This window comes from Durio zibethinus, chromosome 17 (genome assembly GCF_047325235.1).
Source record: "Durio zibethinus cultivar Kanyao isolate XHJ-2024 chromosome 17, ASM4732523v1, whole genome shotgun sequence".
Lineage (NCBI taxonomy): Eukaryota > Viridiplantae > Streptophyta > Magnoliopsida > Malvales > Malvaceae > Durio > Durio zibethinus.
In genome coordinates this window covers 18311190-18329354 of record NC_143178.1, presented here as the reverse complement: position 1 = coordinate 18329354, position 18165 = coordinate 18311190, and the positions used below count along the sequence as shown (strand labels likewise).

At 30.2% G+C, this 18165-nt stretch overlaps 1 protein-coding gene and 1 pseudogene across 1 annotated transcript; one reads left to right on the top strand and one right to left on the bottom strand.

Moving 5' to 3' along the window:
- Positions 1 to 440: 440 nt before the first annotated feature.
- LOC111274784 (uncharacterized) lies at positions 441 to 1514 on the bottom strand. The gene is made up of 2 exons (XM_089745748.1): positions 1152 to 1514; positions 441 to 845 (listed from the first exon to the last, which is right to left on the bottom strand). The coding sequence occupies exons 1-2, from the start codon at positions 1512 to 1514 to the stop codon at positions 441 to 443; spliced, it is 768 nt and encodes a 255-aa protein (XP_089601874.1).
- Positions 1515 to 15172: 13658 nt separating this feature from the next.
- Positions 15173 to 17018, top strand: LOC149514072 (uncharacterized; annotated as a pseudogene).
- The last annotated feature ends 1147 nt before the right edge of the window (positions 17019 to 18165 follow it).

The window sequence follows — 18165 nt, the reverse complement described above, 5'->3', positions numbered from 1 at the left end:
AATTTATCACCATGTTTTATTAAACATTAAAATTATCAATTAATAGTAGCTCGCTTATGAAAAATTATAACAAATATGACATATATGAAAGGAAAATGAAATTAACTATTACATTTTTTAAATAAAATACAGAAATTATTATGTCATAATTTATATTTATACGTCAAATACAAAATAGATTTTTTAATTTTATTAAATTTATATTAATTTTTATTAATTTAAAACTGTATTAGTTTTATTTTTTTTATTTTGTGTGACCATTTATCATCTCAATAGGAAAGTACTACTTTTCATATCTTTCTAAACAAACATATCCTTAAATGGAAATGCCCGTCTCCCTTAAAACGTTAAATTGTTGTTACCGTCACCTTATATAACTGATTTGGTTGTTAAATTTTACAATTGATAGGAAACATACAAAACGAGGCTTAGAGTGGTCCTTAAACTGGATTGATGCCTTTTATATATAGCATTGATTGGTAAAACCAAGAAACAAACAAAAACATAACAAATTTCTTATCTGAATCACAATTGGTGGTGGAATTGAAGCTTTCGCACATGCACAACTGCTTAACCCCATCGGTTCCAAATCCACATGCTCCACTGATGGCCTCACAAGCTCTACAAAACTCTTCATTTCCTTGAACCGAATGCTTCCCTCGTATCCCATAAGACCACCTACTAGGGCCATTAACTCTCAATAGTGCAAGACTATAAGCACTGCTATACCCTTCACACTCAAGCTTGCTCAAATTTATAGCCTTGATAGCCTCAAATGCCACAGCACAACACTCTGGTGGGCCTGACCCATAAACTGAGCCTACCTCTTTATGATCCACCGGGCTCTATGCTGGGCAATTGTAGTAGTCCTTATGTCACGGACCTAAGGGGAGTCTTGAATCCCACATCGAACATAATAGGAGGGTCCCTGGAGTATAAAAGGGTTCACACCATCTCCGCCTTGTGAGGCGCCTTTTGTAGGACAAAACCGTGAGGCTAGGGGAGCCAGAGCGGACAATCCCTCACAAGGGTGTGAACCGTGGCAGGAAAGCTGATCCAGGATGCCGGAATGGTGAATGCCCGAGTCCCGAAGCCGCGCGGGTTCGGAGCTTAAGTCTCGACCCATGACACTTACACCCCATCCCGGATACATTCCTACAAGGCAGGTGCTTTCCCCAAGAAGGGAGGTGATTGAGCTGAGCAACCAATGAGCATGAACACGTTATCAGCCGTCGGATTGAAATACGCTCCCGCCAATGCTCGACGTCGAAGCCGTTGCCTATACCGCCTACCACGATGGTGTCACAAGTACACGTGTGGGGGTCATGTAATGTCAGTGCTTGATAAGCATAGTCTATAAAGTCTATATCTAGGACCCTGTATGACCCTAAACTAATGTGAAACATTATAACATCGTTCAAGCAGAACAAAAGGCATTTGAAACCTGGATGACGGCAGCCATAATCAAGCGCAATGGATAATCTATGGTAATATTTCCACAATACGATCGGCATGAGTTAGCTCGAATGGTGGCAAAACTTAGTGTAGCTAATAATGCAAGAAAATTGAAAGAAATAGAAGAGCGAAGTCATGGCAGTGAGTGAGAGAGGAAATTGTGTTTAGTTGAATAAAAAGAAAGTTTTGTATAGTGGGGGAAGCAATGATACTTTGCTCGGAGAGTAGAGGAAATGTTTGCGTTTTGTGTGAATATATTATGCTAGCAGAACTTTATTCACATGTAGTGTTGAAGAATCTACTTACTAATTATATACATATTTTTATGGGATTTCATTTCACTTTTATGAGGAATGATGTGGGTTTTTTAAATGATTCGGCTGGCTTTTCTTTTTTTTTTTTTTTTTTTTATGTTTTTCTAACTTTAGTTTGCCTTTTTAGTTGACAGAAAAACTGCATAAAATAGTTGTTGATAGGTTTGCTTTATAATCAAGAAATATTTTGCTTGTTTGAGATTTGGAAGTGGAAAAAGCAGTTTAAATCAAAGATAAAATATAAAAAAGAGATTTTAAAATGAAAAATTTTGCGATGCATTGCCAGATGGACGCTAATTGTAGATGACGGGATATTAAAATGCTCATAAAAAAGTTTATATGGATGAGCAGAAGATCCTTTTTGTTTGTTACTAATAATTTCTTGAGCTCTTTTTTCCTTTCTTTTTTTTTTTTTTTTTGTAAAGGAAATCAAGCAACTAAAACGCGAAAGATCCTTCCTGATCAGACTTAACATTTGAGAATAGGACAAGAGAGTTAGGTGAAGTGTAAAAAAATAATTGCTTAAACTGAAGCTCTAAATTAAACACTCGTGCAAGAGAATTTTATGAAATAATTACTTCATTCAACTAATGTATCTTTTTTTCAAATCATGTCATATAATTTTATTTAAAAAATAATTATTTATTAAATATTACATGATAATTAAATGATGAATATTTATTTCAGCAAACCCATTAATGATTTTTGTAATAATTTATGATTTTTTTTAAAAAATATGTAATTAAATAACATAATTTGATTCAAAAATACATATATTGATAATTGTTCCATACAAAATTGCTCCCATTGATATTATTAAAAGAAAATAAAATACTATAGTAACATTTGAGAAGTTTTTATAGGAGCCTCAACTTGAGGCGGTTAAGCTTAAGTATCACCTATCATGCAAGCGAAATATACTTTGAATGAGTTATTATAGTCTTAAATCTAAATTTATTACTTTTAGGTATGATACAATATGATAATATGATAAAAACATTATATATATATATTTAATTAAATTATGTCGATATAAATTTTGACACAATATTATTCATAACTTAAGTGTGTTTGACATGTTTAATAGTGTAAGATATGAAAAATGCATTTAATTAAAACTCATCAAATAAGTACACATTTAATATATGTAAGATATATAAAATTCGTTTAATTAAATCGTATCAAATGATAGAGTACAAATTCAACAAGTTTTTTTATAGGGGTGGTAAACAGGCAAAGGTCAAAGAAGCTTGGATCAAGCTGTCTTTGAATTCGGATCATTCATATTATAGTTCTTGTCGAGTTCGAATCATTTTGGGTTCAAACAATTTTGAATTAAGATTTTTTTGGGTTCGAATTATCTCGGATATGAATTATTTTGGGTTCAAATTATTCTGAATTCAATTCAGTTGGAGTTAGGCAGCCTAAACAAATCAAATCATTTTGAAATTTTTTAAATTATAGACTTTTTTTATAATTTTGAATGTAATAATTAATTTTATTTTTTATATAATTAAATAAAAATATGATAGACATGCAAAAGTTAAAAAGTTAATAGATAAATAAATATTTATATAAATATTTATTATATAATAATTTATACTTTAATAATATTCATTATTTTTTTGTATTTTATAAGTTCAAATAACTAAATAAATATATAAATCTAATTTACAAAAGTAACGGTCAAAACCATTGGCTAAATAAACAAAAAATCATTTCAAGGACTCAAAAAATTATAAATAGACCACTAAATATATTTATTTTTCACCATTAAATCTTAATCCAATAACCCATTCAACACTAAAACTTAGCCTCTTAGTCCAACAAATTTTTATTTTCATTTTTTTATTTTATTAGCTTTTTTTGTCATTATATTTTAATTTTTAACAAGTATTTTAAATTTTCTAGAATTTTTCTAATATTTATTTTTTTTGAGAAATAAATAAAATACCAACATAATTATATCAAATCTAATTGTATACACTGGTTAACTAAATGTTTAATTAGAATGTTGAATAGTAGACAATAAAAGATTATCAATTAATTTGTTTAATATTAATAATCAATATTTAAAAATTTTAATTCAAAAATTAATTGATGGAGTTATACATACAAATTTCGTATCAAAAATATGACAAGGAAAATTGAAGATAAATAATAAATTTATTTATTAGACTTGTAGAAATAACAATCTATAAGAATTCTTATTACAAAGAAAATCCTCTTATTCTTTTTTTTTTCAGCAAAAATTCACTTCAAGGGTCAGGCGTACTTGATCTTGAATGCTTCAAAGGTCATCGAGAAATGTTTTTGAATGCTTAAAGGTTTTTGTTGACTTGATCTTAAACAAATGAAATTAATCTACTTCTTTTATAGGTAATAAGATTGAGATTAGTATCTTGACAATTAAAAACCCAAATGATTTATTCTTCGAATTCTTCAAAATTTTTTCAATTCTTCAGAGCTTGCTTCTTGAGTCTTTGGAAAGGCTTTAAGTCTTCAAAATCCTCTTCTTCTCTTCAAAATTATGAATTTTGACCAAGGGAGGCACTGTATTTATAGTGCTAACCTGCCAGGTGAAAGAGTTTCAAGAGAATTTAATTTCTTTGATTTTATCTCTAAACAATTGTAGTTTAATTATAGATAAAAACTCATGACTCATTGATGAAGTTTAATTGGTCAAACCAAGTTTTTTTATTTTTAATTGACAAATGATATGTTAAATTAATTAATTATATGATTAGATTAAATAATATCATTAATCCACACGATAATAATATATTTGTCACTTAAAACTTTTTTAATTAATTAATTAATTAAAGAAAATTTATTGGATGCATGGCACTTCATGATTGGACAAAAATTTTCTCATTCTGCAAATATCCCCTCAAGACTTAGTGAGACGCGATTTTGCTTTCAACAAGTGAGCAAGTCTTGAAATTTAATCTACTTTAGCATCACCTTTTATTTGAAGTAAATTCTTAATCGGCCACTATCCTTCTTTTTCAATGTGCCTTAATCTTAGAAGAATTGCACTCCAAATATCAATTTTAAAAAATTGATTTGTAATCTTGATTGGTGTGCATATTCCTTATCCAACGTAAAACTTTAGCAAATTTCTTCATTAACCTTCCAATCAGAGAAGAAAAATTGTAGTTGCTGGGTCCCATATTGCGTTTCGACTCTGTTCCTAATGCATTCTCATTAATGCAACAACAGATGATAACAAACTTTGTTTGCCAGTAGCATATTTTAATGATTCAATACTTTCTTCATCAACAAATGATGGCATAGAATGACGTTCCACACCACTAGACCCATTCTACCGCAAATAATTTGTAGTGTCACTCTTCATGTAGCAATTCTAGCGACTCCCTCAAGAGGAGGATATATATATATATATATTTTGTCCACCTAGGCAGCTGTGTAGTCATTGCAGAGACACCACAGAACCGCCTTTCATGTAAAATTTGCATGATTAGAGTGAGCATTTTCTGAACGAGAAATGTCTTGTACTCGTTTGATCTTTCAAGACCTAGAGAAAGGAAGTTTAATAGCGCAAAGCGCTCTACAATTCTCTTAACATAGAGACCAAGAGGAGTTAGTGCAGCACAGCACAGCACTGTAGCATAAATAAATCAAGCTTCAAATCTCGTTCAGACCAGCGAACATAGCTGTACCACTCGCGAGATACTAGGACAGCATCCCCATTCTTGCGCCACATCCCAGCAATAACTTTAGCACAACAGCTCCATGACATATTCTTAACGCCTCCTGCAGAGGCAAGGAAAGCAATCGAGCCTGTCGAGTGAATTTTAAAGCTGCCAGTATATGACTTGGACTTTTATGAAAGATTACAATAAGAACTTTTCAAAAACTCTCTTGGAAAGTAATGTATCCTTATTTAAAGAAGAACCGGACTCCAACTTCTAGTCCAAAACAGATTCTCTAAGGTATATACTCCAAAACCACTTAGGAATAGGATTGTACCCCTATAAAAGCAAGGCTTCTCTTGTTAATTTCCTTCATCAATATCAAAATCTTCTCAAGGGTCTTATGCAAGATTGCCGAGGCTCCTTTTGATTATTTCTTCATCATCTCAAGGATATCTTCTTAAGGGTTTTATGCAAGATTGCCAAGGTTCTTTTTGATTAATTCACCAGGTAAGTTCTTGATCACCAAAAATTCTCGCCAAGCATGCAATTGACACCTAATCTTCTAGTTCCCATTGTCACGTATTCATTCTTATACAAAAAAAATCATACCAGACGTTGAAATCCCAAGATATATTCATGCATATTGCTACTTCTTTTTTCTTTGTATTCAAGTTCATCCTGCGTTTATAAGGTGGAAGAACAAAGTCTTCTATTCTCCCCACTTTATATTTCAGCAAGAATTATACCATGTGCATGCATAGTGACACTTGAAAATACAACTTCATGGCCATTAGCATAGTTCTATCTGAGCCTTGGGCCAGTCCAGTATATTTCGAGAGAGGAATTTCGACTCTCTACCTTCTCTGTTCTTCTCAACTTTTCCTTTGGACTGTTTCTTGTTGTTGTTTGAATGAAAATCTGGTAGTGGCTGCAAGTTTTATGCACGTTGAAATCTGGTTTTGCCTTTCTTTTTTTTTCTTGCCCTTTCTTGCGTTGTTAACAACAAAGTCTGTTACCTTCATTCTTTTATTTCAGGTGCCAAAAAAAAAAAAAAAAATTCTGACTTTGAATTTTTCCTTCAGATTGCAACTTCAATCAATTTCATCCACCAAGATTTCTTGCTTGATTTTTCTTCAGTATTTTCTTCCAAGCTTTTTTTTCATCAAACAATCAATATCATGCTTATCATAAAAAAAATTAGTACCATGCATATTAAACACATTTTTTTTTTTCATATCAATGCATGCTTGAAATTTTTTAATCTTGGCATCAAATACTATACATGTTCAACATATATATATGTATATATATATATATATAATTGATGCAAGGTGTCAATGCAAGTGCAAGGTATCAATATGCACATAGTGGCATATATATATGTATGTATATATATGCCAAGCCATATGCCGTCCCACAATTCATGCATATTGGCACTTGTTTCTTTAACAAGCCATGCATCTGTATATATATATACTACAAGAAAATGACATATTAGTGGTAGTTTTGTAGCAGCCTTTCACTTACAAACGCTGCTAGCTTCCATGTTTTTATAAAACTTAAGGCGTTTATTATCAAAATACCACTAAATATTCAAGTAGCGGTATTGTTACTTATAAACACCACCTAAGGCTTGATATCAGTGGCATTTCTCAACTAAAACACCTTGAATAATCATGCCTTAAAAATTTTAGTGAATACTAAAGACATTTTTGGCAAAAAATGCCTTGAATAATCCAGATTCAGTTAAAAAATTGATAGGCAATTACTAAAGGTATGTTTTTGGCAGACAACACCTTCAATAATCACCTCATAAAAAATTGTATGAGATTATTACAGGCGTTTTCTACAAGAAAGGCCTTTAATATTTGGACCCAAAAATTCCACAAGCTTATTAAAATTATTTTTGTTCTAAAATGCCTTTAATAAATATCATATCAAAGTTTTTGGATCGTACGGATGTTAACCATAAAGTGGTAGGTTTAATCCCTCCCTTTAGCTTTTCTTGGGTTTTTGCAGAGATTATTTATAATTGATTATTGTAGATATTTTCTTAGCAAAAATGCCTTCAGTAATTGCTTTAAAAAATTTTGCAGAGAATATTGAAGGCGTTTTTCATAGAGAAACGTCTTTAATAATCCATAGGAAAAATATAAAGTCGATTCTTGAAGGTATTTTTGGCTGAACTTGCCTTCTATAGTCCAATCAATAAATTTTTATTGTGATTATTTTTTGTCAAAATTGCCTTCAATAATCCATAGATAAAAGTTGGAACGGATGCTTAAAGGCATTTTTAGCTCAAAATGCCGTTAATATTTCAGATGATAAATTTGAATGGTCGAATTATTAAAGGCAGTTATTTCCAAAAATACCTTTAATATTCCACACAATAATTTTTTTGGAGGATTATTGAAGGCAGTTTTGGTAAAAAACGCCTTCAAAATTTTTTATTAGGGATGATTCAAGGTATTTTCTTACAAAAAATGCCTTCATTAATCCCATAAAAAAACCATATTTGATATTGTACATGTCAAGTCAGTTGTAAGTTTAGCCCAAAAAATATTTATTGTTAGTTGTATATTTATACCCAAAAAACATTTGGTTTATATATGTGATGCTACAAATTACATTTTGGAATTTACATAATGAACATTGTTGTATTTCAATAAATTGACCACACATCCAAAATTAAAACTGATAAGCTCCCATATTAATATACTTTTATGAAATAATCGTATTCAATAATTTATTAAGCATACATAGTGTATTCATATTAAGTATAACAATAATATATATTAAACCAATACCCTAATATACAAACTTAAAGTTTCCATTCAACATGGCATGTTAAAAACATTATAACAATTTATTCATTATATATTTACATTTAACCAACAATGTCTAAGCTGAAGGTTCATCAACATTGATAAATGATAATACATAATCACACCAGTCTTATGGACTTTATTTAGTTCCTCTTCCATGAAGCTTTCTTTACTTTCCCACTAAAAAAAAATCAGAAGTAAATGTTAAGAAATGAGAACATAATGTACCTTTTTATTTTTTTGAAGATATAACAAATTTATGAAATTTATACTAACCTTGAATGGTGTAGTCATAAAATCATCTAACATTATCTCCTGTATAAAATGAAGGACATAATATCCACATTCAGTATTACCGGATTGATGAGGTACTTAAAAATTAAATTGAGTGGGTTTAGGAAATATTTATCTACACAAACTCAATATAAAGGAATATATTTCACATTTACCGATAATGACACCCATTTCGATTTCTTTATCTTCTTATCGAACGAAGATATTACCTTAAATTGAAAAGGAAAAAATTACTTAATACATAAATTAAATTACTTATGAAGAAACAAAAGATATATAATATAATAAAATATAATACCTCTTTATAAAAGTTTTAATATTCGGGTTAAGCATTGCCATTAGATTAACTGAATTAAGTATGGCGTTAAGGATTTAGTGTCAATACTACAAAATAATAATAATGATATACTCAGATTACGCATCAGATTAGATTTGGGTAAGGTTGGAATATAACTTATTATGCATTATACATGAGCAAATAATAATTAGTCAATCTTTTCATGCATTGGATCACATGATTAGCACAATAAACGACTGTGCCACTCTGTTCACTAATGAAGTTAGGATTAATGAATCTAAATTTGTTGGTCAACTGTCTCCCCTTGAGCTCTCTCTATATAGGAAGCTGCATGATAGTAATCAACACTACTAGTTAGTATTACACCCTAATATAGATTATTGCATATTGAATGTGCATATTTGTATTTATAGGCTAACCTTATATAAGTGATGATATCAATAGCTGATAATTCATCCAGTTCACAAAATTCTTTAACCTCCTCTACACCAATGAAAGAAAATGATGGTTTATCAAATAGCCCTTCTTCAAACTCAATGGTTATAAAGTTTTCTCTGGATAAATGCTCTAACGAATATTTGAATAACTCATCCATGGAAGCCTGAGCAAGGGTCATAGTATGAGTCTGAACATCCTACTACAATATTTAATGAAATATAAGTATTAAAACTAAATCAATCAATATAATAAATAAATTAATATTAAAATTATAAACAATATCATACTTCTTGGGTGGTAGCGGAGGATGGGTTCACTTTCTTACTTGCAACAGAAGCTTCTCCTACAGGGATGATATTATCAGATCGGCCTACTAGCATGTTATGCTGCATTGCTGCCAACATGGACTCCAAAGCAGTGAGTCTTTGTTGTTGCTCATTGAGGCATTGCTTCTGGTCATCAATTCATTCTTGTTGTTGCTCAATGATTGCTTCATATTGTGCATTTCTCATTCATGGGACTTTTTGTTGATTACCAAAAAACTTTGATGGCAAGACAAATTTACCAACCCCACGAACCCGACCAAGCTTTTCTTTAGCGCCTAATGCTAAAGACAAATGATCTTTGCCATACTGGGTTTCCAATTCACCAGATTTGACTTTGGTAGCATAATCATCTTGAAAGACAATAATAAAATGCGCTGTAACGATAAATCTATACAAGCTAGTATACACTCATGCATACAACCACAATGCCAATCATACATTATATTAAAAAAATAGTTATACATACAATCTTTTTTGCCATTTCTTCGGTTGCTTCATTTGCAGAGGATCTATCCTTCTGTAGATGTCCTTGTTTCTAGACATTCCATTTGAAAACTTCTGTGCCAAAGCTCACTAATTCCTATTAAATTAATATAATAAAAGATTTAGAACGTATGAAATGAATGTTCATAAATATTCATTAATGAGTATAAAACAAGTGTGCAAATACATACAAGCTTATACTTCATATTTGCATATCCCTTTCTTGTGGTCTGATGGTGATATTGTTGTTTGACTCGAATGTCCCATTGGTATTCTTTGATTTTCTACTAAAGAAAGAAATTACGTCAATCATATATGAAGATTAAAGGCTATATTGCATAAAGACTTATAAACAATTTTTTTGGTAATGGGTTTACATACTGAGAAATCTTCTGAAAATCGATATGGAACAAAATTTTTTCAATCTTCAACACTTATGACATATGTATATGCCGTAGGTGGAACAACCAATACATCACCTTCACTAGCCAACGGTAAAATATATTGGGTTGTCAATCAGCTTTTAAAGTCTTTGAATGTTTCCCAACAAATTACAACACAATCTTTTTACAATCAATTGGGACGTCAAACCATTCCTAAATAAGTTGACACAATTAGTATGAACACATTGAATTTCAATTAAATGATAATTTAACAAATTTTATGAAATAGTTGGATAAACATACCATAACCAACTACCATATATCATCCTTTAAATCATCAGGAACTCATCGCTAATCGATGTACGTAATTGAAATCCTATGACAGATGACGGCTCCAATATGAGTAGCCATCTTGGTTGCTCCTTCAGACATAAGTTGCCTACTTTGAATGAAGTCAACATGAATTTTTATATCACTCACTTTAATTTGTTTATTTAGGCCCCTTCCCTTTTTTTGGCCTATAGGTGTGTCTTATGCATGTTCATTAGAAGGGGAAGGATGTTGTTAGGAGTCCATATACCTACAATCTTGATCATAATTATACGAATTACACAATATGATCATTTAAATTTAATACTGTACGTAATTAAATACAACCAATACCACACCATTCAACATACCAATCAGCAACGTGCTCAGACACACCTTTTAGCAAACCACTCAGAAACACCATTCTACAAACCATTCAGCATACAACTCAGCCCCCAATATCATACAAAATCATTCAACAAAACAATATCAGATAATAAGGTTCAGCAAACCATTCAGCATATGATTTAGCCCTTCAATATCATACAATACTATTCGGCAAAACAATATCAAATAACAAGGTTCAACAAACCATTCAGCATATGATTCAGCCCCCCAATATCATACAATACCATTTAGCAAAATAATATCAGACAACAAGGTTCAGCAAACCATAATATTTAAGGCGTACTACATAGAAACAGTATACATGCAATGAAAGGTGCTTAGACGACTATGCTTATGGTGAAGTTAATGAAAATATATAAACGCATATGTAAATATTAAAGAAGCAAAAAAAAAACCTTTATCAAATATTATAAATAATACAGTAAACTAAAAAAAAAAAATACTTATTGGTAAAAAGAGAGGTGCACAACGTTGATTTGTTAAAGGTCGGTGGTGACGATAAGGATAAAGAAACCAATGGTCTGATAGAAATGTGTTTAAGGGTTTGGTTTGATTTGGTTGAATAACACAGCTTTTAATCATTTTACATACTAGCAGTTTGTGATTATGATGTTTAAGGTAGAGAAATGAATATAAAAATTATTATTAAAGGCATTTTTTTGAAAACAACGCCTTCAATAATCCCCTTAAAATTTTATTGGAGATTATTTAAGGCATTTTTTACAAAAAGATGCCTTTAGTAATCCAAAAAATAATTTTTCAATAAAATTATTAAAGGCGTTTATCCTCAAAAAATGCCTATGATAATTCTTAAAAATTATTAAAGGCATTTTGAGTAAAAAATTACCTTCATTTATATCCCCGTGATAAGGATGGAGGGAATTATTGATGGCGTATTATATAGAAAATGCCTTCAACAATTATGGACTTCAAAAGTTTATAACAAATTATTGAAGGCATTTTATAATAAAAAACGCCTTTAATAATCCTAAAATTTTTTCAAAGGAAATTATTAAAGGCGATTGTTATTTGCAAATGCATTCACTAATTATCTATAAAATTTAAAATGAATTATTAAAGGTATTTTTCTTGAATATACGCCTTCAATAACCATGTTGAAATTTGTGTGGTGGTTTATTGAAAATGTTTTACAGTAGAAGATGCCTTTAATAATCCTAACAAATTTTAGAAGGAAATTATTGAAGGTGTTTATTATCAATAAACGCCTTTAATATTTATGAAGATAATTTAAAAGGAATTATTGAAGGTATTTTTCAGTAGAAAACACTTTTAATAATTCCAAAATTTTTTGAAGGGAAATTATTGAAGGCGTTTGTTATTAACAAACGCCTTCGGTAATTATGTACTAAGTTTAAAGGAATTATTAAAGGTATTTTTCTAGAATAAATACCTTTTATAATTGTGTGGTATATTGAAGGCGTTTTCTAGTAGAAGACGCCTTTAATAATCTCAAAAATTTTTTTAAATAAATTATTGAAAGCAGTTGTTATCTACAAATGCCTTCACTAATTATCTACAAAATTTAAAAGGAATTATTAAAGGCATTTTTTTTGAATATACGCCTTCAATAACCATTTTAAAATTTGTGTAGTGGTATATTGAAGGTGTTTTACTGTAGAAAACGCCTTTAATAATCTCAACAAATTTTAGAAAAAAATTATTGAAGGCATTTATTATCAAGAATTACCTTCAATATTTATGTATATAATTTAAAAGAAATTATTGAATGCGTTTTTCAGTAGAAGACACCTTTAATAATAAAAAAAAATATTATAGGAAAATTATTGAAGGCATTTGTTTAGAATAAACACCTTCTATGACTGTAGTGGAATATTGAAGGTATTTTTCAGTAGAAGACACCTTTAATAATCCCACAATTTTTAAAAGAAAATTATTAAAGCTAGTTGTTATAAAAAATGCCTTTAATAATTTTGTACATAATGAAATATATTCAATGAAGGTGTTTTTCTAGAATAAATGCCTTCACTAATCATAAAAAATTTTAAGTTCTCGATTATTGAAAGCGTTTTTCACTGAAAGATGCCATTAATAATACCAATAATTTTAATTGGAAATTATTCAATGCATTTGTACTTAAAATAAAATAAAAGCATTTAGTCAAGGCATTTTTCTATAATAAACGCCTTTACTATCTATCTTAAAATTTGAGCAGTTGAATATTGAAGGCTTTTTACATTATAAGACACCTTCAATAAATTGCTTCAAAAAATAAAACGAATTAGTCAAGGCATTTTTTTGGAATAAAAGGCTTCAATAACACCTTAAAATGTAAGTTGTGTAATATTAAAGGCATTTTCAACAGAAGATGCCTTTAATAATCCTAAACAATATTTAGTATGAGATTATTGAAGTTATTTTTTATAGAAAATCATCTTCATTGATATTGTAAGATAAAAATGAGAGAGTTATTGAAGGCATATTATGTAAAAAATGCCTTCAATAAATAAAAAAAAAATTTAGATGAAATTAGTGAAGGTATTTTTATGGCATAAATACCTTTAATAATCCCAAATAATTCTACCACGACTTTGTTAAAGGCGCCTATAATATATTCAAAAAATATTTAAGAGGGAATTATTGTAGGCATTTTTCTTAGTAAATGCCTTCCATAATCCGGTCTAATAAAAATCTTCCCAAACTTAGTGCATCCAATCACCAACTTCAAGCTTTGTCTTCATTATTATACTATTTCTCTTTTCAGACCGAGTACAATTTACTTTTCCTTTCCTTCAGCTTTTAATATTCGAGCATTGTCTTTTAGAACCTTATTTCGACTATTCATTACTTATTTACTTTAGCTTTTACTTCATTCGACTATTCCTTCAACTTTTGCAATTCATGATTTTCTTTTTATTGTAAACAATTTTCTCTAAACCCCACCTTATTTCACCTAATTTCAACCCCAACTACAAATACACTTGGGTATTGTCTACGTTAGTAGTAGAGTTTTAACATTCATAATATCTAGTAGCTGATAAATTACTTCACTACAAGGAGTTCTTGTTTTGTGTAAGTACTGGTCTTGTTATTATCTTTTGTTTAAAACATAGTAAACTTAAGTATTGTACATGTTCATTTTCATATAAATTATTTTTATACGTTTGGTCTGATAATGTAGCAAGTACTAAATGGATAAGAGTTGAATGCAAAAGTCAGGATTAAGTCAAGAGTACAGAGATGGAGTGAAAAATTTTCTTAATTTTGCATTTGAGAATACAAGTGAAGATAACATGATATTATGCCCATGTGTAAAGTGTGCTAATATCGAGTGGCAAATGCATCAAGTTATTTTTGAACATTTAATTTGTATTGGATTTTTTTCGGGATATGTTAATTGGTATTTTCATGGAGAGTCTGTTTCGTCAAGGTCTTCCACTAGAGTTCTTTTAACTTCAAGGGCTCCCCAACACCAACATGTTCTTTTTATAGCAGATGACATTGAAGACATGTTGTGAGATACTTTTAACATTCATAACCAACATTTTCATAATCTTTCTCCCCAAAATGAAAGATTTAATCAGTCCAATGTTGAAATGCATGAATTTGGTGAACTTGGGATAGGTATACATGACCAACAACCTAGAAGAGAAACATCAAATTTTTATAGATTGCTTGAGGATATGAATGAAGAACTTTTTAAGGGATCGAAGCATTCAGTGTTCATCTTTTTCACTTGAAATGCTTATGTGGATGGACGGGAAACTCTTTGACTTTATTATTAGAGTTTATGAAAAAAATGTTTCCTTTTGTAAAAATCTTTGAATCTTATAAGGAATCAAAGAAGATGATCAAGGATTTAGGTCTTGAAAATGAAAAAATTCATAATTGTCCCAATGATTGCATGTTGTATTGGGGGGATAAAAAAATTCAAGAATCTTGTCATTTGCATGGTATTTCTCGTTGGGTAGACAAAGACCCCGATCAAAGGTTGAATAAGGATGGTGATGAGGTATGTGTAAAAAAAAATCCTATTAAGGTTTTACGCTATTTTCCATTAATAGTAAGACTTCGACGACTCTTCATGTCTTTCAAAACTACAGATTCAATAAGGTGGCATCATGAGAAATGGACGGATGATGGATCATTGAGGCATCTTATAGATTCTTTGGCATTAAAATCATTTCATTCTAGGTTTCCAAACTTTTTATTTAATCCTTGAAATGTTATACTTAGACTAGCATTTGATGGATTCAACCCATTTAAAATAATGCGCACTTCTTATAGTGCTTGGCCAGTTTTATTGATTTTTTACAATTTGCCACCATGGATTGCTATGAAGCAATAGTCATTTATATTGTCTATGATAATTCTTGGGAAAAAAGGTCTGAGTAATGGTATAGACATCTATTTACAACCTCTTATTAAAGAGTTAAAGCAATTATGAGAAAGAGTTAAGACCTATGACGCATCAAAAGAAAAGAACTTCAATATGCATGATGATTTTCCTGCTTATGTGAATTTATCTGGTTAGAGTATAAAATGTTGTTATGCTTGTTCATGTTATGCTACATAGACATGTTCAACATGGTTATCTAATGGTAAGAAGTTTTGTTATATGGGACATCATCGATGGTTAGATGATAATCATCAATTTAGATTCCAAAAACATTTATTTGATGAAACTAAAAAGTTGAGGAGATCACCTTTACCCATTAGTGGGTCTAATATCTTGTCAAAGTTAAAAGATATCAATTTCACTTATAGAAAAATGACTCAATTAAGGAAAAGAATAAGGAACATCTTTGAAGGTGTCTGGCCTCGTATTACATGAGTTGATGATACTCATACTAAAGTTGGTGATCTTGATGTTCAAAGAGATGAAGATGATGATGAAGCAAATGACCACAATGGGTTTGAGTTATGGAAAAAAAGAAGTATCTTTTTTGAGTTACCTTATTAGGAATATAATTTATTGCACCATAACCTTGATTTGATGTACATAGAGAAAAATGTTTGCAAAAATTTTATCAGAATAATTCTTAATGTGAATAAAAGATCTAAGGATGACTTAAAGAGTCGGCTTGACCCAGTTGATATGGGGATTCACCCAGACCTTCATTCGAAGTTGCTTTCTAATGGCAAATATCAATTCCCTGCTGCTTGTTTTGGGATTTCTAAAGCTTAAAAAGATGTGTTTTGCAACGTTTTGAAAAATATTAAAGTTTTGGATGGCTGTGTGTCAAATATCTCGAGATGTATGAATCTAATGGAGTGAAAACTTTCTTCATTGAAGTCACATGATAATCACATTTTGATGCAAGACTTACTTTCAATTGTTTTACGTTTGTCAATGTCAAAGCAAGTCACTTCTGTGATAATTAAATTGAGTAACATATTTAAATCTGTATGTCAAAAATGTATGAATGTGGAAGAGCTTGACAAACTTTAAGATCAAACTACGATTACTTTATGCCATTTAGAGAAGATTTTCCCTTCAAACTTCTTCACTATTATGATGCATTTGGTTATCCACCTTCAAGATGAAGCAAAAGTCATTGGGTTAGTTTATTATCGATGGATGTATCCTATTGAAAGGTATTATTTGTTAATAGATTGATTATGTTTTTATTTATGATCAAGCCATTCTACTTAAAATAACATATGACTAATGTTTTATGCTATCGGTATTTGGAGAGGTTAAAGTCTTATTGTCGCAACAAACACTATCCATAAGGTTCTATTGCTGAAGGATATTTAGTAGAAAAGTGCATGACATTTTGTTCTCGTTATTTGGAAGATGTTGAAACGAGATTTAATAGACTATCAAGAAATGTTGATATGTAGCATACAGACTCTGCCTACAATTATCTTTTTCAAAGTTTTGGACAACCAATATGCAAAGCTGAATTGGTGGAGTTAGATGATAAATATTGGGCACAAGCACATCGATATATTCTTTTTCATCATGACTCAATTGAATCGTTTTGCACATAAGTTTTTTAGCAAGGAAATTATTCATTACATTAAGCATAATTTATTGTCTTTTTTTTAATGTTAATACTTTATCATGATGCTTTATAGTGAGTATAGAAATAATTTGAGAGATCCTACACATTATTGACAATTAAACCCTCGAGAGCTTGATAAGTTGTTTGTTGAAAACTTTCATGAATGGTTAGGAGCAACTGTAAGTAATGCAATACTTCCCATTATGAAAAATCTACATAGAATGCTTATGGTATAACTAACATTAATAACATATATATATTTATTCCACTTTTATAGGTTTAGAGTGGAAGGCTTATTAGTAAAGAGGTGAAGTATCTTTCACACGGTCCTAACTGGATTGTGAAACGATACAAAGGTTTCATCATCAATAGATTTAGATTTCACACTAAATCCCATGAGAGATTTAAAAATACACAAAATTTAAGAGTTATTGTGACTTTATCAACTACTAGCTATGCTAGTGCTAAGAACACAAATCCTTTAGAGAAAAATGTTGAATATTATGGCATGATTAATGACATCATTGAGTTGGATTATTATGGCAATTGAAAAGTTGTCTTATTTTGGTGTGATTAGGCTGATGTGAATAGTGCGAGGGATATTAAGAAAGATTAATATAGATTTACACTTGTGAATTTTTCTCGATTAATTCACACTGAATAACAACTCATCGATGAACCTTATGTTTTTTCATCTCAAGTCAAACAAGTATTTTACTTTGAAGATCGCAAAGAATTGGGTTAGTTTGTTGTTATTCGAAATACATCTAGAGATTTATTTGATATAGGGTTAGACACCGGAGATGATGTTGAACATGGAACTAAATGTTATCTTTTTGCTGAACAAAACTTGGATGAAAATATCATCAGTACCTATGTTCAGTAGGTCCATGAAGATGTTACTGAAGACATTTATGAACCATGAAATGGTGCATCTATAATTTGTAATTTGAGTATTTAAGACATAATGTAGTAAATGATTG

Bases quoted from the DNA above. Each gene is read 5' to 3' on its own strand.
- LOC111274784 (XM_089745748.1), bottom strand. From the start codon at position 1,514: ATGCCGATCGTATTGTGGAAATATTACCATAGATTATCCATTGCGCTT. The intron at 846-1,151 runs GTATCCGGGATG...TGCCCAGCATAG, and splicing joins AGCACCTGCCTTGTAGGAAT to AGCCCGGTGGATCATAAAGA.